This window comes from Oncorhynchus mykiss, chromosome 7, assembly GCF_057628025.1.
Source record: "Oncorhynchus mykiss isolate SJ-2025 chromosome 7, ASM5762802v1, whole genome shotgun sequence".
Lineage (NCBI taxonomy): Eukaryota > Metazoa > Chordata > Actinopteri > Salmoniformes > Salmonidae > Oncorhynchus > Oncorhynchus mykiss.
The window spans coordinates 11,083,891-11,108,808 of record NC_143028.1 but is presented as its reverse complement, the minus strand read 5'-3'; the positions used below and the strand labels follow the sequence as shown (position 1 = coordinate 11,108,808).

The 24,918-nt window shown below is 41.9% G+C and overlaps 2 protein-coding genes across 2 annotated transcripts in view; both read left to right on the top strand.

Moving 5' to 3' along the window:
- Nucleotides 1-24,918, top strand: part of LOC149982302 (uncharacterized) — a 58,642-nt gene that overhangs the window by 13,793 nt on the left and 19,931 nt on the right. The gene's annotated exons all lie outside the window — the stretch shown is intronic.
- On the top strand, nucleotides 9,655-23,380 carry pdcd10b (programmed cell death 10b). Its single transcript, XM_021611085.3, has 8 exons — nucleotides 9,655-9,797; nucleotides 13,538-13,591; nucleotides 13,739-13,856; nucleotides 13,989-14,115; nucleotides 14,214-14,292; nucleotides 14,929-15,011; nucleotides 17,956-18,037; nucleotides 21,445-23,380. The coding sequence occupies exons 1-7, from the start codon at nucleotides 9,708-9,710 to the stop codon at nucleotides 18,035-18,037; spliced, it is 633 nt and encodes a 210-aa protein (XP_021466760.1). The 5' UTR covers nucleotides 9,655-9,707; the 3' UTR covers nucleotides 21,445-23,380.

Sequence of the window (24,918 nt, the reverse complement as noted above, 5' to 3'; positions counted from 1 at the left end):
GGCCCAGCCTGATGACTAAATCACGATATATGACATTATTTGAATAGCTGACCATTTGTAGGCAGTGGCAACCCGTCATTCAGGGCAGGCAGAGACCCACCTGTTTATTTTGTGTTGCCTGTTTTGCATGTTATTTTGGCATTATTCCGTGTCACATTTCAGTTGGCAAACAACTTAAAAAAGAAAAAGAAAGTATGTCACCTCCAACATGCAGGTGTTTCAGCCAAGCTCAGTGCTTTCTGTGGTGGTGGGGCAGCCAGCGGAAAAATACGGAGCCTAGGGGTTTGTAATGTTCTCTAGTTGTGCCGTGATTGGCTCAGTGTTTTGTCACTCATGGGGTCACTATGTTACCGCAATATCTGCCGGGGAGAGCTCGAAAATTCAAGCCACCTGGGTGCTGTCATGGAGTCACATTAGAAGTGCCCATCCAAGAAGGCTCAAGGCCATTGGCCACAGATAAAATTATGCCAAATTACGTTATATGTACCGTAGTTTTGATTGGACTGATCATGTTAACATCACACTTTAAAAATCTTACCTGCAAGCTAGCGGTCATCATCATGAATCAAGTCAACAATATACTGGCAAATCCTTTCAATCCTTGTCATATGAAGATAAATTATGTAGAGAAATTATAGATAAAATGTATTGGTGCTCATCGGCCAGTGGACATAAACATTACACAACAAGTTGGAAATCTCAAATTCAACAATGAGTGGTTTGGAAGGAATCAGTGGCTCACAGCGAGCATTACAAAGCAATCACTAGCCTACTATTCAGTGGAGTGGATGTGTGGTCCAAGTCTGGGTTTAAAGGTCTCTTTTCCAAGCTTAAAATGATAAACAATCAACATTAGCCATGCTGTCAATCTAGCATGACTTCTGCTGCGTTCAAAACAACTGGAAACTCCGAAATGGGAAATCTCAGACTTCAGTAAGTTCAAGACAACTGGGAACTCGAGGAAAAAATTAACTCCGACTGGGAAAATAAGTTTTTAATTGATCATCCAACTCGAAATTCTCAAATCGGATTACTCTGGCCTCTTTCTAGAGCTCCGACCTGAAGAACACTAACGTTATAATTCAATTTTTTTGTCTGAGTTCCCAGTTGTCTTGAATGCACCATAAATCCAGAGAAGCCAGACTTGGATGACAAAGTTTGATGACAAAATTTGCCCACGAAGGCCCGCCGCGCCACCTTCCTGTTCAAGTGAGTCCAGCAAAACAAGGTGCGTCCAAAAATGTATTGTGTGCTGCTACATAAATTATGTAATATGCCATTGAGATATGTATACTGTAGATAAGAAAGTAATGCTAAGTGCATGTTGGGTAGTAAACTGTTAGTAGCCCATGTGCCTCATCCTAATAATTTGGTCCCTCTTCCCTTCATAATTTAGCTTACTGTTCTGACCTGGTGGTGCACATGTAGCCTAAAGCCTGTTCTAGATAAATGTAATCATTGAATATTGTAAGAGCTTTCATTGTCTGCTTATATGCCTCCTTTATTTACCCTACGGATTCTGACTTGGTGTACAGAACGGCCCATGTTCTGAATTCTGTCGCTGTACATTTCAAAAGTGCTGAACAAATAGTTATATTGGCTATGTTCGTCCTAGCTCGCTCATTAATGTCTTATTCGAAATTAAGGACCTCTTATCTGCTTGTCGTCCCCTTATACCATAGTTTGTACATCTCAATTGTAAGTAGAAACCACATTTGTTTAAGCAAGTCAGCCATATCAGCTATGTTTTTTTTAAAGTTTGCAAATGAGGCTGAATTAACTGTTTCGCTGCCAGACGAGGCTCAGCTGATAGCCAGGTGTAGCAATGGTAAGGTGTTGGGATTGCTTTTGGGACTTTGCTGTTGGGACATTTTCATGTAGGCCCTAAAATTTTGTGGGCACCGTTTGTCAACATTAGTGTCCAATTAATGTGTTGTGTAGTGGCTTTGCTGGCATGCATCTAAAACATTTTTTGTGAGTTTGCCCCACCAAGATTTCCATGCTAAAATCATTACTGTTTGTGGGGTATCACAGGGGTCAAACACACCTTGTCGGTGTCCTTCTACAGGGAGGGACGTTCTCACAGACCCCTGTGAGGTGTGAAGACAGATGAAAACGTGAAATCAACTAAATTAATGTTACTGTGTGAATTAAATTGTCATGTTTGGATTGCTTCAAAAGTTCATAAAGAGCTACGCAGTGTTTGGTTTTCGCCAGGAATAATGGGACCCATGTCATCCAAAAAGTTATACTTTTGAATCATCTGTCCATAGAACATTCTTCCAAGCGTCTTGATGATCATCCAGGTGCTTCCAGGTGCTTTTTTGGCAAACATGAGTAAACTTCTTGGACAACATGGGTCCCATTATGCCTGGCAAAAACCAAACACTGCATCCACAGTAAGAACCTCACACCAACAGTCAAGCATGGTGGTGGTAGTGGGATGGTTTGGGGATGCTTTGCTGCCCCAGGACCTGAACAACTTGCCTTAATAGAAGGAACTGTTGGATTTGGGGTTAAACTTTGAACATTGCTAAGAGACATGATACATCAGAAGTAATACTATAGTCTCTGAGGGGTGATAGATACTGGTTTTTACATCAGAAGTTAATGGTTATCTGTAGGAGCCAGACTAGCTTTGGAATGTGCTGGGTAGATGGGAGGAAGTCACAGGATTGCTATAGGTGATACAGGTGGAGATCTTTGGATTAGGCATCAAGGGTGTTGAGGTCAGGTCAGATCACCTTAAGGGAGAAGGAATGGTTTATTACCCCATCACTTCGTCTTCCTGTCAAACCATTAAAGATGTAAGGATTGGAGAGAAGGAGGAGTGCCTAAATTTGAGTATATGTCACGCCCTGGCCTTAGTTATCTTTGTTTTCTTTATTATTTTGGTTAGGCCAGGGTGTGACATGGGTTATTTATGTGTTTTGTCTTGTCTAGGGGTTTTTGTAGATTTATGGGGTTGTGTTCTTTTAGGTGTCTAGGTAAGTCTATGGTTGCCTGGATTGGTTCTCAATCAGAGGCAGGTGTTTATCGTTGTCTCTGATTGGGAGCCATATTTAGGCAGCCATATTCTTTGGGTATTTTGTGGGTGATTGTTTCCTGTCTTTTGTGTTTTATGCACCAGTTAGGACTGTTACGGTTTTCACGGTTATTGTTTTGTAGTTTGTTCATGTTTGAGTTTTGTTATTAAAGAACCATGAACTATAACCACGCTGCGTTTTGGTCCGCCTCTCCTTCCCAGGAAGAAAGCCGTGACAGTATACATACTTGTGGTGGGGGAAACATGTTTTGTCTAATGCAGCTGTATAGATCCTCTGGGAAGAATAAACCTGGTTAAGCTTCCATAATGCCTGCTGAGTTTTTTACTCTGAGAATTAGAACTTAACAGAACCAGGAATTCTGCTCTGTATCAGAAAATTCTGCAGGAGAATGTCAGGCCTGTGAGCAGAAGCTGAAGCGCAGCTGGGTCATGCAGCAAGACAACGATCCAAAACACACAATCAAGTCTACATGAAAATGGCTAAAAAGCAACAAATTGTATGTTTTGGAATGGCCTAGTCAAAGTTCAGACCTAATCCCAATTGAGATGTTGTGGCAGAACGTGAAATGAACAGTTCATGCTTGAAAACCCACAAATGGCGCTGAGTTAAATCAGTTCTGCATGCAAGAGTGGGCCAGAATTCCTCCACAGAGACGTCAGACTGATCAACAACTACAGGAAGCATTTGGTTTCACTCATTGCAGCTAAAGGTGGCACAACCAGTTATTGAGTGTTACATAACTTTGTTCATTAAATAAATAAAATAAGTATAATTAAAAAAAAACATTTAACTCAGGTTCCCTTTCTCTAATATTTTGTTTTTGTTGAAGATCTGATAACGTTCCGTATAAAAAAATGCATAAACAGAGAAAATCAGAAAGGGGGCAAATACTTTTAAACGGGACTGTATATCCTGATGCTTATAGTCCCCTTACCCCTATACATATATACCTCTATCACTCCTGTGTCCCGGCACATTGTAAACATGGTACTGGAACTGACTGACCCTGTACATACATCGTATGCTTAGTTACTTTCTAGTGTTCTTCTTAGTTCTATTTCTCGTGTGTTATTTTGTACTACCTTATGCTATTTGTAGTATTACATTGCTATTGATTACTGCATTGTTGGGTTTAGAGCTCGCAAGAAAGACATTTCACTGCACATGTGCACGTGACATTAAAACCTGAAACTGAAACATTCTAGACCAATCTCCTGGTGTAGCGTTCCATTACACTATAGTGTGTTTTTTTAAAACTTAGCCTATAGACTTTTAGATGTGTTTGTATCTTTTGAAGTTAAAGACGTGGTATGGTGTGTACCATTTGATGATTGTATTCTTGTTGCATAACCATAATAAATCTGATCACTTTTAAATGGATACGAAACCGTAGTCCTCATATTTCAGAGAAGCTAATACTCTTTGTATTATTATTTGGTGAATGGTCTAATGGTAAGTGTTATTCACACTACACATCCCACATGCTTGGCCTCTAATTGTGCAGCTTTGAGCTAAGGTCAACTCAATCATTTAATGCTGGGCCATGAGATGTTAGTTATTTTGTCTCTTAGCCTCTTAATAGTATTCAGTGGTGAAGCAAGGCTCGCTACCATGGATAGATACGTTGGAAATGCTACAGCATTCACAAAATAATGAAGTCAGATGAATGAATGTACTCTGAAAAAATATATAAATGCAACAAGTAAAGTGTTGGTCCCATGTTTTATGAGCAGAAATAAAAGATCCCAGAAGTTTGTCATACACACAACATTTTGTGCACAAATTTGTTTACATCACTGTTAGTGAGCATTTCTCCAGAGCTGTTGCCAGATAATTTAATGTTAATTTCTCTACCATAAGCCGCCTCGAACGTCATTTTAGAGAATTTGGCAGTACGTCAGCCCAGTAGTTCCACAGGAACGCCACATCCTGCTTCTTCACCTGCAGGATCGGCTGAGACTAGCCACCCGGACAGCTGATGAAACTGTGGGTTTGCACAACCAAATCATTTTTACACAAACTGTCAGAAACCATCTCACGGAAGCTCATCTGTGTGCTCGTTGTCCTCACCAGGGTCTTGACCTGACTGCAGTTCGGCGTTGGGATACTCTGGATCGATGTGTATGACAGCATGTTCCAGTTCCTGTCAATATTCAGCAACTTCGCACAGCCATTGAAGAGGAGTGGGACAACATTCCACAGGCCACAATCAACAACCTGATCAACTCTATGCGAAGGAGATGTCACGCTGCATTATGTAAATGGTGGTCACACCATATGCTGGCTGGTTTTCTGATCCACACCCCTACCTTTTTTCTTAAGGTATCTGTGACCAACAGATGCATATCGGTATTCCCATAAATGTGAAATCCATAGATTAGCGCCTAAATCATTTATTTAAATTGACTGATTTCTTTCTTTGAACTGTAACTGTTATTAAAGTATTGCATGTTGCATTTCTATTTTTGTTCATTTGTAGTTTCTTATTATATTCAACATAATTCCTACCTACCTACACACCTACCTACCTACCTACACACACACACCACTGAGGTCCACGTCCACCACAGCCCATCCTGTGTGCAAACTAGACAAACCAGTCACCTCCCTACTGCCTCTCAACCGCACCCTGACAACATGTGGTCTGACCACACGCTCTGTCCTTCACTCACCTTCGCTAACCAGGCTCATAGGATAATGAGTAACCTCCCTAAAAATGTCTAGGCTGTAGCTCAGTGGGCTAACATAGAGCCTCTTCACACTACAAATTCAGTAAAACAAGTCTCAAATATTAGGAACATGTCTGTGCATTTCAGCTGTTTCTAAAACTATTACCATTTAAACTGTAGAAATGTTGGCTCAATGAGACAATTCTGTTCACTTTGTCCTGCTTCAAGGGCGGCAACTGTCGAGTGTCCTGCGCTACTTCCCGAAGTAGCGGTCGAGATGGAGCAAGTGTACGTTTTAGTAATATGTGTAGCAGAAGGTATTTTGATGAAAAATGGAGTAAGTGTGAAGAGGCTCTATGTTAGCCCACTGAGCTACAGCCTAATCTCGACCGCTACCTCTGGAAGTAGCAGGTAGCCTAGCGGTTAGAGCATTGGGACAGTAACCCGAAAGGTTGCTTATTTGACTCCCCGAGCTGGCAAGTTGGAAAAAAGGGCTGTTCTGGCCTTGAGCAAGGCAGTTAACACCCACAACATCTGTGCTGTGGATGTTGATTAAGACAGCCCCCTGCACCAGAGGGGTTGGGGTAAATGCGGAAGACACATTTCGGTTGAATGCATTCAGTTGTACAACTGATCAGTAATCCTCTTTCCCTTCCCTGGTGGTAGTGTATGACATAGTAATAAATCAGATGCAAAAAAAAGGTTTTCATGGAACCAGATTATTTTTCTAATCAGGTCATATGGTTTAATGGCCTCGCAGTTCTTGTCCCGACAACAACTGTGATTTGACAAAAATAAACAGGGCTGAACTAGCTGTATGCCGGGTTGCAAGGTGTAGGCCAGTGGAGATCATCAACTAGACTGTGTGGTGTAGAGATCATCAAGTAGATTGCATGGTGTAGAGATCATCAACTAGATTGCGTGGTGTAGAGATCATCAACTAGATTGCGTGGTGTAGAGATCATCAACTAGATTGCGTGGTGTAGAGATCATCAAGTAGATTGCGTGGTGTAGAGATCATCAAGTAGATTGCGTGGTGTAGAGATCATCAAGTAGATTGCGTGGTGTAGAGATCATCAACTAGATTGCGTGGTGTAGAGATCATCAACTAGATTGCGTGGTGTAGAGATCATCAACTAGATTGCGTGGTGTAGAGATCATCAACTAGATTGCGTGGTGTAGAGATCATCAAGTAGATTGCGTGGTGTAGAGATCATCAAGTAGATTGCGTGGTGTAGAGATCATCAACTAGATTGCGTGGTGTAGAGACCATCAACTAGATTCAGCCGTGGGCCAATTGTTTCTTGAGCGGATAGTTGGGGGGCCTGAACATAATTACAAATAATAAGCCCAAACAGATAATATTGGAATAAAAACGTAATACTTTCAAACCTTGCTTACATTTGTTTATGATCACGTTGTCACGCCCTGACTTTGTTTTCTTTATTATTTTGGTTAGGTCAGAATGTATGTTATCACGCTGTGCCTTGGTCTCCTCGTTATGACAAACGTGACACACGTGCCTCTATTAATCATGTGAATACTTGCGAACACATTTTCCAAATTAAAATCACTTGAAGCTGATTTTCTGGTGTTTAAAAAAAATAAATGGTATATTCAACAATGAACATATAAAAAAAACATCTTGATTTTTTTGCTCAGAACTTGGGGGCCACAAATAAAACCCTGGTGTAGACCTTTGCATCTGTAATTAAAATGATACTCATAAGGTTATCTGATCCTAGATCTGTGCCTGAGGGCAGACAGGAAGTATAGCATGGTGTAGTCAAAGTCAACATATTGGTAATTAGTTAAAGGGCAGAAGTTGGGAGAAAATACAAAAATAGCCAAACATTTATTAGTAGGCTACCAGAGTAGGCTATTGAAACCACTGACCAATGGTCTTTTTCAAGTGGCTCAGCATAGGGAGAGAGAACAGTGGGGAAAAAGACAGTATCTTCTGTCTAGAACAAAGAGGACTGGATGAGAGAGAAAAGAGAAAGTAAATCAGCAGAAACAGACTGGCTTCCATTTAAAACACATACCCATGCGACACCAGAGGAGCAACCAAGCAACAAACACCAACACACACAGTGACACACACACACGCAAGCACACACACACACACACACACACACACACACACACACACACACACACACATTGAGCAGCCTCTCTACAGCCTCTCATTGGACACAAGTTTTTACGTTGTGCGATTTGATTGCTTTGCCTGCACAGTGCAATATTTGTACCATACAGTGTCCAGTGGTTCCATTTTAAGCAGTTTGACCACAGTAAAAGGCCAGCAACACTCCATATTATTCAGACCACTATGAAATGACACCATACATTAGACACACTACATTACCGAAAGTATGTGGACACCTGCTGGTCAAACCTCTCATTCTAAAATCATGGGCATTAATATGAAGTTGGTCCCCCCCCCCCCCCCCCCCCCCCCTTTGCTGCCATAACAGCCTCCACTCTTATGGGAAGTCTTTCCACTAGATGTTGGGACATTGCTGCGAGGACTTGCTTCCATTCAGCTATAAGAGCATTTGTGAGGTTGGGCACTGATGTTGGGTGATTAGGCCTGGCTCGCAGTCGGCATTCTAATTCATTCCGAAGGTGTTCGATGGGGTTGAAGTCAGGACTCTGTGCAGGCCAGTCAAGTTTTTCCACACCGATCTCGACAAACCATTTCTGTATGGTCCTCGCTTTGTGCAAGGTGGCATGGTCATGTTGAAACATGGAAGGGCTTCCCCCAAACTGTTGCCACAAAGTTGGAAGCACAGAATCGTGTAGAATGTCATTGTATGCTGTATGCAAAATGCACAATGATTTTCATTGTGGGCATTTATTCGACCTTGGAACATTTAATGCAAATGTCACTTAAATTTGAAAAAATATGAATCATTGTTCGTGTTTCGACAATTATTTTTAATGTATCATGAATAATTGAGGTTATTGACACTTTTCTACTATTATGTTGGGGACTTTTATTTAGAGCGTTTCCAAAATTCCGTGACCCGGAAGTGTCGCTGAAGGAGAAGTTGATGATAACAACGCAGCTAACCAGACATTCTCGCTATTAGAACGGTGACAAGAAAGGTAACTATCTGTGGTTAGTTAAGAGAACCACCATTTGACCGTTAGACTTATCTCTACTGAATGACAGTGCATTAGCCACGCATTTGCAAGTTGCTCAAGCGTAACTAATTAGCTACAGTAGAACATGATACTGATGGGTGACGTTAGCTAGTTAATGTTAGCTATATTCCTTGGTGATTTTCACAGTTAAAGGTCCGCCTAAATTGACATATAATCTGCAAACTAGCTATGTAGTTAGTTACCAAACTTTGGTAACTAATTTTAGCGAGCATGTGTGACAGTTAAGTTAGCTAGCTTCTTAGGAACCGAACATGTTTAACGTTAACTTGCATGGTAACGTTCTTGTGTACAGTAGCTAATCATGTCACAGTAGAAGAGGAAGTTAATAACGCCTTAGGTCTGTCTACATGACAACATAGACAAAGTTCTCTCTATTCAATTCAAATGGCTTTATTGGCATGGGAAACATATGTTTACATTGCCAAAGCAAGTGAAATGGATAATAAACAAACGTGAAATAAACAATCAAATGAACAGTAAACATTACTCACAAAAGTTTCAAAGGAATAGAGACATTTCAAATGTCATTATAGCTATGTAAAGTGTTAAAATGATGTGCAAATAGTTAAAGTACAGAAGGGAAAATAAATTAACGTAAATATGGGTTGTATTTTCAATGGTGTTTGTTTTTCACTGGTTGCCCTTGTGGCAACAGGGCACAAATCTCTCTCTCTCTCTCTAGGCTCTTGTCACTCTGGGGACTCTTGGAACTTCTCTCTCTCTCTCTCTCTCTGTGTGTGTGTGTGTGTGTGTGTGTGAGAGAGAGTGAAAGAGAAAGAGAGGAAAAAGTGAGTGTGTATTCTCTGCACCTCCTTGGAGGATGACCATGGAAGAGATGAGGATTGAAACCGAGACAAACTCCATGGTCTCCATGACGCTTTACGCTGTCATGTACCCAGTTTTTAACGAGGTAATGTTTGTGAGTGTTTTGTCTAATATAGATTCAGGTAAATGTTCAAGTAACACACCGGGCCAGTGCGACCTGAAAGCTACTGGTCCAAATGAAAAACATACTGGCCGGGGCCAAGATCTCAAAGGATAGTGGATGATGCGTGCATCATTTAAATATCAGGTGGTTTGTTTTAAATTTGCGGGCTGAGCAAGCTAGCGTATAGCCTATAACCTACTCTCCATACACAAATAATAACATTTTAACTTGACAATGTAATATTTACATTGATTGTTTTGAGGGGGAAAATCAAACTTGCGCAATCTCAAAAAGGGTGTTCTTGTTGGTGATTTTGAACAGTCAGTTCTAAGGCCCTTTAAAATCTGTTTTATCGTACTGTAACGACCCTGAGTTTATACGCTCGGAAATCGACCCTGAGTTTATACGCTCGGAAATCGACCCTGAGTTTATACGCTCGGAAATCGACCCTGAGTTTATACGCTCGGAAATCGACCCTGAGTTTATACGCTCGGAAATCGACCCTGAGTTTATACGCTCGGAAATCGACCCTGCGTTTATACGCTCGGAAATCGACCCTGCGTTTATACGCTCGGAAATCGACCCTGAGTTTATACGCTCGGAAATCGACCCTGAGTTTATACGCTCGGAAATCGACCCTGCCGCACAAGCATGCTTTTAGGGCACAGTCGATAGTGCGCCAGACCTCGGGCTAGAAGGTCGAGGGTTCGAGACCTGCTTCCTTCTGTTTCATTACATTACGCTGAATTCTGTTTTCAAGGTTTTGTTTGTCTGGGTTTCTGAGTTTTCCTATAGTGTTTTCTGGTTTCCACTCTCTAAATCACACGTTTTCTTACAGAAAAGCAAAAAAAATGAGATGTTCTAAGTCCACAACAATTATTTTTCACGTGCTAGTTGGAAAATGTTTCGCAACAGAAACCGTTTACTCCAAATGCTGTTGATTTCCATTTTATTCTTAAACGGAAGTTGTAGTTCAGTCGTGTCTCTCCTTTAAAAAAAAAATGAGTGGCTGGAAGAAGTTGAAATATGGAACCCTGTGGACTTCACTCCACTTTAGAGCATGGACGAAGTTATCATTTATAGATGTGCAGCTTGTGCTTAACCTAACGTAGCAGGCTTGTGCCAAACATTCACAAACTATTCTGATTGGAATGGCAATGTGTGGAAACCATACAAATCAAATTGTATTTGTCAGATGCTTGGTAAACAACAGGTGTAGACTAAAAGCAGTGGTGGAAAAAGTACTGAAAAGTCATACTTCAGTAAAAGTAAAGATACCTTAATAGAAAATAACTTGAGTGAAAGTCACCCATTAAAATACTAATTGAGTTACAGTTTTTAAAAGTATTTGGTTTTAAATATACTTCAGTATTAAAAGTAAACGGAATTGCTAAAATGTACTTATGTATCAAAAGTAAAGGTATTAATAATTTCAAAGTCCTTATATTATGCAAAAGGGTGGTGAGTATGGCTCAGCATATTATTTTTATATATTTTTTTAACATTTACAGATAGCCAGGGGCACACTCCAAGACTTAGATATTAATTTAACAAACAAAGCATTTGTGTTTAGTGAGTCCGCCAGAGCAGAGGCACCAGGGATGCTTTCTTGATAAGTGGGTGAATTGGACCATTTTCCTGTCAAAATGTAACGAGTACTTTTGGGTGTCAGGGAAAATGTATGGAGTAAAAAGTACATCAGGAATGTAGTGTAAAAGTTGTAAAAGTAGTAGTGTAATAGTGTAAAAGTTGTCAAAAATAGTAAAGTACAGATACCCCCCAAAACTACTGAAGTAGTGCTTCAAAGTATTTTTACTTAAGTACTTTACACCACTGACTAAAAGTGAAATTCTTACTTAGGGGTTCTTTCTTTTCCAACAATTCAGAGTTAACGATACACTATGCAGAAATCTCCCCGCCATTTCCTGGTAGCTAAAATTCGAATAGTTCGCCTAATTTCAGTTTGTGACAAAACAAGCAAGTATAGGGTAGAGAATCATCGTGTAGACCTTATATTGAAATGCTTACTTACAAGCCCTTACCCAAAAATGCTTTAAGAAGTTTAAAAAATTAAAATAAGTGTTAAATAAAAAATTGAAAATAAAGTAACAAATAATTAAACAGCAGCAGTAAAATAACAAGAGAGGCTATATACAGGGGGTTACCGGTACAGAGTTAATATGCGGGGGGGCACCGGTTAGTCCAGGTAATTGAGGTAATATGTACATGTAGGTAGAGTTAAAGTGGCTATGCATAGATAATAAACAGAGAGTAGCAGCAGTGTTAAAGAGGGGTCTGGGTAGCCCTTTGATTAGCTACTCAGGAGTCTTATGACTTGGGGATAGAAGCTGTTAGGAAGCCTTTTGAACCTAGACTTGGCACTCCGGTACCACTTGTTTATGGTAGCAGAGAGAACAGTCTATGACTAGGGTGGCTGGAGTCTTTGACAATTTTTAGGGCCTTCCTCTGACACCGCATGGTATAGAGGTCCAGGATGGCAGGAAGCTTGGCCCCAGTGATGTACTGGGCCATACTCACCACCCTGTGTAGATCAGGTGCCTTGCAGTTGCCGTACCAAGCAGTGTTGCAGCCTGTCAAGATGCTCTCAATGGTCCAGGCCACATTTTTTCAGCCTCCTGAGGGCAGGTGCTGTCATGCCCTTTTCACAACTGTGTGGGTGTGTGTGGACCATGATCATTCCTTAGTGATTTAGACACTGAGGAACTTGAAGCTCTCGACCTGCTCCACTACAGCCCCGTCTGTGGATGGGGGCGTACTCACCCCTCCGTTTCCTGTTGTCCACGGTCAGCTCCTTTGTCTTGCTGACATTGGGGGAGAGGTTCTTGTCCTGGCACCACGCTGTCAGGTCTCTTTGCCTCCTCCCTATAGGCTGCGTCATCGTTGTCGGTGATCAGTCGTATCACTGTTGTGTTGTCAGCAAACTTGATGATGATGTTAGAGTCATGCACGTCCACGCAGGGTGTACAGGTGGGGACAAAGCACACACCCCTGAGGGGCCCCCGTGTTGATGATCAGCGTGCCGGATGTGTTGTTGCCTACACTCACCACTTGGGTGTGGCCCATCAGGAAGTCCAGGATCCAATTGCAGAGGCAGATGTTTAGTCCCAGGGTCGTGAGCTTGGTGATGAGTTTGGAGGCGACTGTGGTGTTGGTGCTTCTTCACCTGCATTGCTTGCTGTTTGGGGTTTTAGGCTGGGTTTCTGTACAGCACTTTGAGATATCAGCTGATGTACGAAGGGCTATATAAAATAAATTTGATTGATTGATTGATTGATTGGTACATGGGACTATGGTACAACTTCCGTTTAAGAACCCAACAGCTTTTACGTTGAAGAGCGTTTGGAATAAATGGTGTCTGTTGCAAAAGAATCAGGACAGTTGAGAGCTGCGCAGTCTTGCTGCCCGACAGATGATTCCACTCAAATGAGGCTGTGTGTGCGGCAGATAAATCATCTATATAACGAACTAGCAGCTTCAGGAATTCCTGTTTTTTCATCAATTATATAGCCTTGATTGAAAATAACAATATATTTATATTTTTTTCACTGATCCAAGCGGGCCACTGGTGTGGATGATTGACTGGCCCAGTGGGCTTCCAAAACCTCCCCGGACCAGCAGGCAGCCTTGTATGTCGAACCCTGGATGAGTGTGTTTGTTCTTGTCAGCCTCTAATGATGTGTGTGTGTGTGTTGGTTTGGCAGCTGGAGAGGATCAACTTGTCAGCTGCCCAGACACTGAGGGCAGCCTTCATCAAGGTAAGACACACAAACACACGATCCCTGACATCTAACCCCTTACCTCATAAACGTATGACCTTTGCCCTTACGTAACCGCTGGGCTCTGGTTGCAAGGATGGGCAGCTTGAATAATCAACAGGTGTAATTGTGTGTTTGTGTTGCTAGGCGGAGAGGGAGAACCCAGGCCTAACTCAGGACATCATAATGAAAATTCTGGAGAAGAAAAACGTTCAGATAAACTACACAGAGTCTCTGCTGCGCATGGCTGCAGATGACGTGGAAGGTGTGTGAGTGTAGAAAAGTACCAACACTAAGCATCTGCTTACAAGAGATTCAATATGTTTGTAGTTGTTTATTAAATTGACTCATATGTCCTATTCCCTGTGTGTGTGTGTGTGTGTGTGTGTGTGTGTAGAGTTCTTAGTGGACAGGCCAGAGCAGGAGTTCCAGGACCTAAATGAGAAATCCAGAGCTCTGAAACACATCCTCAGTAAGATACCTGACGAGATCAACGACAGGGTACGCTTCCTACAGACAATTAAGTGAGTACACGCACACAGTATACACTAACACACACACCTTCATGAGCATGCCCTTGACATCCTGCTTCTTGATTGGTGTTGGTTGTTGTTTTCCATAGAGACATCGCCAGTGCTATAAAGGAGCTCCTGGATACAGTCAATAACGTCTTTAAGAAATACCACTACCAGAACCGTAGGGTAAGACACACAGAGATGTGGAATATACACTGAGTGGACAAAACAGCTCTTTCCATGGCATAGACTGAGCAGGTTAATCCAGGTGAAAAGCTACGATCCCTTATTGATGTCACTTGTTAAATTAACTTAAATCAGTGTAGACGAATAGGAGGAGACGGGTTAAAGAAGGACATGGATTGTGTGTGTGTGCGCCATTCAGAGGGTGAATGGGTAAGAAAAAATGTTGATGTGCTTTTAACCAGGGTATGGTAGAAGGTGCAAGGCGCACAGATTTGAGTGTGTCAAGAACTGCAACGCTGCTGGGTTTTTCACGCTCAATAGTTTCCTGTGTGTATCAAGAATGGTCCACCACCCAAAGGACATCCAGTCAACTTGACACAAACTGTGGGAAGCATTGGAGTCAACATGGGCCATCATCCCTGTGGAACGCTTTCAACATCCTGGTAGAGACCATACCCTGACGAATTGAGGCTGTTCTGAGGGCAAAAGGGGTTGCAACTCAAGATTAGGAAGGTGTTCCTAATGTTTTGTACACTCTGTTTCTTCCTTATCTTTAATGTGATCAATGGCTGCAAGGAGAGCTGATATCATTGTGAAGGCGATGTTCACAGCTGTCTGTCTATTCTGTGTGTCCAGGCTCTTGAGCACCAGAAGAAGGAGTTTGTCAAATACTCCAAAAGCTTCAGCGACACCCTCAAAACATACTTCAAAGATGGAAAGTGAGTCATGTAGAGTAGATTCATAAGGAAGCTGAATAGATGGATATATGCTTATCGAAAGCAGTGAATTGTGAATTGTGATTGGGGGATTTACTAAACCCACAGCAAAAATACACTGAACAAACATTTAAACGCAACATATAAGGTGTTGGTCCCATGTTACATAAGCTAAAATAGAAGGTCCTAGAAATGTTCCATATGCACAAAAGGCGTATTTCTCTCAAATGTTGTGCACAAATTTGTTGATATCCCTGTTAGTGAGCATTTATCTTTTGCCAAGATAATCCATCCACCTGACAGGTGTGGCATATCAAGAAGCTGATTAAACAGCATGATCATTACACAGGTGCACCTTGTGCTGGGGACAATAAAAGGCTACTCTAAAATGTGCCGTTTTGTCACACAACACACTGCCACAGATGCCATGTTTTGGGGGAGCGTGCAATTTGCATGCTGACTGCAGGAATTTCCCCCAGAGCTCTTGCCAGAGAATTGGGAATTTGACAATACGTCCAACCGCAGACCACATGTAACCACACCAGCCCAGGACCTCCACATCCAGCTTCTTCACCTGCGGGTACGTCTGAGACCAGCCACCTGGACAGCTGGGTTTACACAACCCGAAGAATTTCTGCAGAAATTGAACCGTCTCAGGGAAGCTCATCTGCATGCTCGTCGTCCTCCACCAAAGCCTTGATCTAACTGTAGTTTGACGTTGTAATAGACTTCAGTGGGCAAATGCTTACCTTCGATGGCCACTGGCACACTGGAGAAGTGTGCTCTTTATGGCTGAATCTCAGTTTCAACTGTACCGGGCAGATGGCAGACGTGTATATTGTCATGTGGGCGAGTGGTTTACTGATGTCAACGTTGTCAACAGAGTGCCCCATGGTGGCGGTGGGGTTATGGTACGGCAAGGCATAAGCTATGGACAACGAACACAATTGCATTTTATCGATGACAATTTGAATGCACAGATACCGTGGCGAGATCCTGGCCCATTGTCGTGCATTTCACCCGCCACCATCACCTCATGTTTCCGAATGATAATGCACAGCCCCATGTCTCAAAAATCTGTACACAATTCCTGGCAACTGAAAATGTCAGTTCTTCCATGGCCTGCACACTCACCAGACATGTCACCCATTGAGCCTGTTTGGGATGCTCAGGAACGACAGCATGTTCCAGTTCTCTTCAATATCCAGCAACTTTCCACAGCCATTAAAGAAGAGTTGGACAACATTCCACAGGCCACAATCAATAGCCTGATCAACTCAATCCCCAGTTCAAAACTATTTTTCCCAGTCGCATCTAGTTTTTTTCCCCGAGTTCCCTGTTCTCTTGAACACACTGAAGTCGGAAGTCTGAAATTCCTGAGTTCCCAGTTGTTTTGAACACGGCATTAGTCTCAGCGGAGGGAGGGAGAGAGCAGCAGAGGGTCTGCCTCTCACGGTCCCTGCTCTGTCCTTCCTTGCCTTGCCTCCGGTGAGACTGACCAGAGAGAGGGGACACCGTCTTCCACCGGATGGCAAAACAAGTCAAACAACAACAAATTCATGTTGTTCCTATGACCAGAGAAAATTATATATTCAAATAGACACGATGAGCTGCTAATAACAATAAAAACGCAGGGCTATCGATACACTTGGCTACTAATTAATCGCAGCTGCAGCGCGAGTGGTAGTACAGAGTACATGTTTTGTAACTGTGCTGAATAAAACGTCATAAAAACAGTGTTGACAGTGCTGAATAAAACGTCATAAAAACAGTGTTGACAGTGCTGAATAAAACGTCATAAAAACAGTGTTGACAGTGCTGAATAAAACGTCATAAAAACAGTGTTGACAGTGCTGAATAAAACGTCATAAAAACAGTGTTGACAGTGCTGAATAAAACGTCATAAAAACAGTGTTGACAGTGCTGAATAAAACGTCATAAAAACAGTGTTGACAGTGCTGAATAAAACGTCATAAAAACAGTGACAGTGCTGAATAAAACGTCATAAAAACAGTGTTGACAGTGCTGAATAAAACGTCCTAAAAACAGTGTTGACAGTGCTGAATAAAACGTCCTAAAAACAGTGTTGACAGTGCTGAATAAAACGTCATAAAAACAGTGTTGACAGTGCTGAATAAAACGTCATAAAAACAGTGTTGACAGTGCTGAATAAAACGTCATAAAAACAGTGTTGACAGTGCTGAATAAAACGTCCTAAAAACAGTGTTGACAGTGCTGAATAAAACGTCCTAAAAACAGTGTTGACAGTGCTGAATAAAACGTCATAAAAACAGTGTTGACAGTGCTGAATAAAACGTCATAAAAACAGTGTTGACAGTGCTGAATAAAACGTCATAAAAACAGTGTTGACAGTGCTGAATAAAACGTCATAAAAACAGTGTTGACAGTGCTGAATAAAACGTCATAAAAACAGTGTTGACAGTGCTGAATAAAACGTCCTAAAAACTAAAATAAAACGTCCTAAAAACAGCAGCCCTTTGCTGTATTCTTTGGCAGTCTCTCTCTGCTCATGGTTTTTATAAGTTATGAAATCTCATGTAGCTAGTATCAAACGTTGCTGGAAGTTGTAGGCACACTCGATTTAGCCACAGATCTGCCGGTGCGCAGGGCTTCTGAATCAAGTGCACCGCCAATTGCGCCACCGACCGGTTGGTGACCACTGCCTTATATGAACTGGAACTCAGTAAAATCTTTGAAATTGTTGCATGTTGCGTTTTATATTTTGTTCAGTGTACATTAATGCTAATAATATTAGTAGTGGGAATGTTCTTACTAACTGTTTATTTTACGATGACCATGAGAAACCAATTATTTAATTAGGTTTGAAATGTCAGGGCTATTTTGAACAACTGTTTTGATGACATTGCGTTTTTGTTTTATTTGCAGTCGTTAAATAACAATATAAATGAACCATCCTTGTTTCCAGGGCGATCAACGTGTTCATCAGTGCAAACAGACTGATCCACCAAACCAACCTCATTCTGCAGACCTTCAAGACCGTCATATAGGTACAATAGGGGTTTGTGTGTGTGAGACATAGACATAGAGAGAGTTGAATATAACCTGTTGTTGCATGAACATTGCCATTGAGGGCTTCCATAATTTTAAAGTGGACAAGTGAGTGGTGATTCCTATGGGTTGGGAGGTATCAGCCAATGAATGAGCAGAGCATTGGCTGCTTCTTCAAATTGGGTTACCCAGTTTGTAAATGGCTTTAAGATGTATCACTGCCATCTAGTGGCCACAATAAATGAATGACGCACAATATTTGGTTCAGGACTCCAGTACTGCAGGTGGCGGAAATTCACCATTATAAAGTTTATGCTTTTTTTAAAGAAGAAAGAAATGGACTACTTCAAAATGGACTACTTCAAAATGGAGATAGCACAGGCAGTGCAATTGAGGCTGTCACAGAAGCCATAATGGGACAGATACAAAGTTGAGATCTCTAACTCTATGGTGGGAGATTGTTTATTATGCTGGTGCTACTGTCTATGTCCACTGACAGCCTCCTCTCTCTTCAAATCAAATTTTATTAGTCACATACACGTGTTTAGCAGATGTTATTGCGGGTGTAGCGAAATGCTTGTGCTTCTAGATCCAACAGTGCAGTAATATCTAACAAGTAACATCTAACAGTTTCACAAGATAAACCCAAAATACATGTAAATCTGAGTAAGAAATGGATTAAGAATATATATACATATGTCAGAGCAGCATTGGACTAAGATAGTGGCATAGTATAGAGTACAGTATATACATGGGCGATGCAATATTTACAAACAATTAAAGTGACTTAAGATACCGCAGAATAGTACAGTTTACGCATATGAGATTAATAATGCAAGATACGGAGAGACATTACGTCCTTGATTAAAGTGGCTAGTGTTTCATTTCCTTAAAAATGTCCAGTGATTCCTAATCTGTCTATAGGCAGCAGCCTCTGATGTGCTGGAGATGGCTGTTTGACAGCCAGTGTGTCACGGCTGACTAGGAGGGGAAGGTAGGAATCAGGCGCAGAGAGCAGAGGGTTCACGGAGAAATGCACTTTAATCCGGCACAAAATGGTCATGCCCAAAACACAGGGCGAAAACACAGACCAACCCAAAACACAGGGCGGAAAACACAGACCAACCCAAAACACAGGGCGGAAAACACAGACCAACCCAAAACACAGGCCGGAAAACACAGACCAACCCAAAACACAGGCCGGAAAACACAGACCAACCCAAAACACAGGCCGGAAAACACAGACCAACCCAAAACACAGACCAGCCCAAAACACAGGGCGGAAAACACAGACCAACCCAAAACACAGGGCGGAAAACACAGACCAACCCAAAACACAGAGCGGAAAACACAGACCAACCCAAAACACAGGGCGGAAAACACAGACCAACCCAAAACACAGGCCGGAAAACACAGACCAACCCAAAACACAGACCAACCCAAAACACAGGGCGGAAAACACAGACCAACCCAAAACACAGGCCGGAAAACACAGACCAACCCAAAACACAGACCAACCCAAAACACAGGGTGGAAAACACAGACCAACCCAAAACACAGACCAACCCAAAACACAGACCAGCCCAAAACACAGGGCGGAAAACACAGACCAACCCAAAACACAGGGCGGAAAACACAGACCAACCCAAAACACAGAGCGGAAAACACAGACCAACCCAAAACACAGGGCGGAAAACACAGACCAACCCAAAACACAGGCCGGAAAACACAGACCAACCCAAAACACAGACCAACCCAAAACACAGGGCGGAAAACACAGACCAACCCAAACACAGGGCGGAAAACACAGACCAACCCAAAACACAGACCAACCCAAAACACAGGGTGGAAAACACAGACCAACCCAAAACACAGGCCGGAAAACACAGGGCGGAAAACACAGACCAACCCAAAACACAGGCCGGAAAACACAGACCAACCCAAAACACAGGCCGGAAAACACAGACCAACCCAAAACACAGGCCGGAAAACACAGACCAACCCAAAACACAGGGCGGAAAACACAGACCAACCCAAACACAGGGCGGAAAACACAGACCAACCCAAAACACAGACCAACCCAAAACACAGGGTGGAAAACACAGACCAACCCAAAACACAGGGCGGAAAACACAGACCAACCCAAAACACAGGGTGGAAAACACAGACCAACCCAAAACACAGGCCGGAAAACACAGACCAACCCAAAACACAGACCAACCCAAAACACAGGGCGGAAAACACAGACCAACCCAAACACAGGCCGGAAAACACAGACCAACCCAAAACACAGACCAACCCAAAACACAGGGTGGAAAACACAGACCAACCCAAAACACAGGGCGGAAAACACAGACCAACCCAAAACACAGACCAACCCAAAACACAGGGCGGAAAACACAGACCAACCCAAAACACAGACCAGCCCAAAACACAGGGCGGAAAACACAGACCAACCCAAAACACAGACCAACCCAAAACACAGGGCGGAAAACACAGACCAACCCAAACACAGGCCGGAAAACACAGACCAACCCAAAACACAGACCAACCCAAAACACAGGGTGGAAAACACAGACCAACCCAAAACACAGGGCGGAAAACACAGACCAACCCAAAACACAGACCAACCCAAAACACAGGGCGGAAAACACAGACCAACCCAAAACACAGACCAGCCCAAAACACAGGGCGGAAAACACAGACCAACCCAAAACACAGGGCGGAAAACACAGACCAACCCAAAACACAGGGCGGAAAACACAGACCAACCCAAAACACAGGGCGGAAAACACAGACCAACCCAAAACACAGGGTGGAAAACACAGACCAACCCAAAACACAGGCCGGAAAACACAGACCAACCCAAAACACAGACCAACCCAAAACACAGGGCGGAAAACACAGACCAACCCAAACACAGGCCGGAAAACACAGACCAACCCAAAACACAGACCAACCCAAAACACAGGGTGGAAAACACAGACCAACCCAAAAACACAGGCCAGAAAACACAGACCAACCCAAAAACACAGGCCGGAAAACACAGACCAACCCAAACACAGGGTGGCAACGGTCCGGAGCACAATAACACCTCCGATACAAGACGTGAACTAAAATTAATCCCGCACAAACAAGGGCGGGCTACACAAGTAGGCGGGAGTCGTGACACAGGGGTGTAGTCTAGAATACAATACAGTATATACATATGAAATGGGTGATGCACTATGTAGACACAATTTAAAAGTGACTAAGATACCGTAGAAGAGTGCGGTTTATACATATGAGATGGGTAATGCTAGATACGGAACATTATTCAAGTGGCTAGTGATCCATTTCTTAAAGTGGCCAGTGATTTCTAATCTATGTCTCCTGTGTTTGTGTCTTTGTCTGAATGTGTCTGTAGGCTTGCCTTGGAGAGGCCATCCAATCTTCCAACGAAGCAACATTAAAAATGGCATATGATCGGAGAGCACCTTCTACCAGATTTAAATGTACAATAGAGGCTTGATTTTGACCAGACAGTTTTAATTTATACCCTTGAGGTGCGTTCAAAAAGGCTGATGTTAGCAGTGAAATACGTCAGCTTTTAAACTGTTAGCTAACGTTAGTGAATGTTTTAATGGCCAAAAGCTAGCTGAAGAACTTCAGCATATGTGATAGCTTTTTTTTGTTATCCCTAGCTACTGTTTAATTGTGTGAATCAGCATTTTAAAGTTTTGGGACAGTCAGTTGTTGATCAGGCTGTGACGATAACAGTATGACAATATTTTTTTCAATTTTTCTTTGGTCCTATAAAAACTTGCTGTATGTAAAATATTCTGTGCTCTATCTTAGAAATTAAATACATGTAACAAGATAATGATATTAGTTTCTAACAGTAGGGCTGTTTTCCTAAAGATGTAAAATTAGCTTTTTTTGTTTCTTGCCACATTATTAATGATACTGGTATCTTCCTGGCCCTACTTGTTGAACACACACCTGGTCTTGTTAGAAGTAGAGGAGACGAGGCATTTGTCAGACTAATTGCCATTTTTGATAATATATATTCATGTGATTACTTTACATTAGGCTCAAGGTAGAAGTTGCCCCTAACCACATATCCAGGATCAGATTACCTTTAGGTTAAAGTGCAGACTGTCAGCTTTAGGTTGAGGGTATTTTCATCCATATCGGGTGAATTGTTTAGAAATTAAAGCATTTTCTGTATGTAGTCCTCCCATTTTAGGGGACCAAAAGTATTTCATACAAATTCACTTGTGTATTAAAGTAGTAAGAAGTATTTGGTCCCATATTCATATCACACAATGACTACATCAAGCTTGTGACTACACATTTGTTGAATGCATTTGCTGTTTGTTTTGGTTGTGTTTTAGATTATTTTGTGCCCAATAGAAATCAATGGTAAATATTGTATTGTCATTTTGTAGTGAGTTTTTAGTGTAAATAAGAATATAATGTTTCTAAACTCTTCTACATTAATATGGATGCTACCATGATTATGGATAATCCTGAATAAATTGTGAATAATGATATGAGAAAGTTAGACACAAATATCACACACCCCCCTCCCTAAAATATGCTAACGTCCCCTGTTATTGTAATGGTGAGAGGTTAGCATGTTTTAGGGGTATGATATTTGTGCATCTGTAACTTTCTCACTCATCATTATTCACGATGCATTCAGAATGATCCATAATCATGGTAGCATCCACATCAATGTAGAAGTGTATTCTATGACAGTCTGCACTTTAACCTCGTAGTCGTTGTATATTTTCAAATCCAAAGGGCTGCAGTACAGAGACAAAAATAACAACAGCAAAAATTCACTGTTCCAATACTTTTGGAGCTCACTGTATCTGACCCTGTGTCAGTGTTTAGGGGCCATTTAGCCTATTAACCATGCTTTCAGAACGGAAACTGCTTTCACTACCTACTGTGCATCTCAAGTGTCTCCCTCTCTTAAGAGAAAGCAATATGATGTTCTAACCCTACTGGGTATGACCTTTCACCTGTCCAGTCTTTACAGAGTAGTGCAGAGGAAGGGAGCGGTGTGAGGAGAGGAAACCTTGTTTGATTATTGAGATGCACCCGTATTCTACTCTCTATTAGAAGACAGAAAACCAAAAGACTTCGGGGTAGGGGCGGACTAGGGAGGGATCGATTCTCACACTGTCTGTGTGTGTGTAACTACAGAGAGCGGAGAGAGGAGGGTTTGTAAAAGGAGTCTGTCCCTGATGTTTAAAGATGAAGGGATAGAAACGGCTCCAGGTTGAAGCTGTCTATATTTAACTGATACTGTATGTCTGGTGGCAAATGTTCAATAAATAATTTCCTAATTATGCAGTTTGTGTTTAGGGGGAGACAAGAAGATATATTTTTTAAGACTACTGGGATTTACGCCATGGGATTTTCCATGAATGGAGTACATCAGATAGTGTTTTATTGTCTGTTTACACAGACAGTTGCCTCATCATAAAAACTAAACTTGTTCCATTTTCTGTTCCAGAGATCTAGTGCTTAGCCCCTAACCCCTCTCCTCTAATCACTTGTGTATTTCTGAAATTGGTGGATTGTATTGGTGGAACCAGACCTGGGTTAAATGACTAATTAAAATATCTCAATTACTTTCACATACATTTCAAAGTCAGTATTCAGATATACTTTTATTTGAAAAGACAAGTAGCTGAATATTGGAAAGTATTTCCTCATTGAAGAGCTTTTTTGTTTACTGGCAGGCAGGTATAATTTTCAGGAAATATAAGGTAACTACTTCCTTATTGAGAACAATAATAAGTATGTCAGATTTCTAGTGTGGTCTCGAAATGCAAGACTTCGCTCTCACACATTCACATACAGTATCTGCCATGTGAATGGGTTTGCTTCATGCTGTTACAGTGTGGTAGCAATGGAACCAAACTGGCAGAGAAATGTTGCCCCATGCTTCAACGCTTGTAGTTGTTGCGGAAATTGAAATACTTAAAACACAGAAATAGATTACCCCTCAGTTTTTTAAAATCCTTTTAGGGGTAGATCAGCTTTAATGTTGCAGATAGATTGTTGCTTCCATCAACGTAATTACCTGCATCATTTCCAATCCCCCATATATATTTTTTGTAAATATATAGTGTTCGGAAACTATTCATACACACAATACCCCATAATGACAAAACAAAAACAGGTTTTGAGAAATGTTTGCTAATTTATTAAAAATGAAAAAATATAATATCACATTTACATAAGTATCCAGACCTTTTACTTAGTACTTTATTGAAGCACCTTTGGCAGCGATTACAGCATCAAGTCTTCTTGGGTATGACGCTACAATCTTGGCATAGCTGTATTTGGGGAGTTTCTCCCATTCTTCTCTGCAGATCCTCTCAAGCTCTGTCAGGTTGGATAGGGAGCGTTGCTGCACAGCTATTTTCAGGTCTCTCCAGAGATGTTTGATCGGGTTCAAGTCCGGGCTCTGGCTGGGCCACTCAAGGACATTCAAAGACTTGTCCCGAAGCCACTCCTGCGATGTCTTGGCTGTGTGCTTAGGGTCGTTGTCCTGTTGGACGGTGAACCTTGCCCCAGTCTGAGGTCCTGAGTGCTCTGGAGCAGGTTTTCATCAAGGATCTCATTGTACTTTGCTCTGTTCATCTTTGCCTCGATCCTGACTAGTCTCCCAGTCCCTGCTGCTGAAAAACATCCCCCACAGCATGATGCTGCCACCACCATGCTTCACGTGACGCTTGGCATTCAGGCCAAAGAGTTCAATCTTGGTTTCAGACCAGAAAATCTTGTGTATATACAGTATCAGTCAAAAGCTTGGACACCTACTCATTCAAGTTTTTCTTGAATTGTTTTAAATAGTGAAGACATCAAAACTATGAAA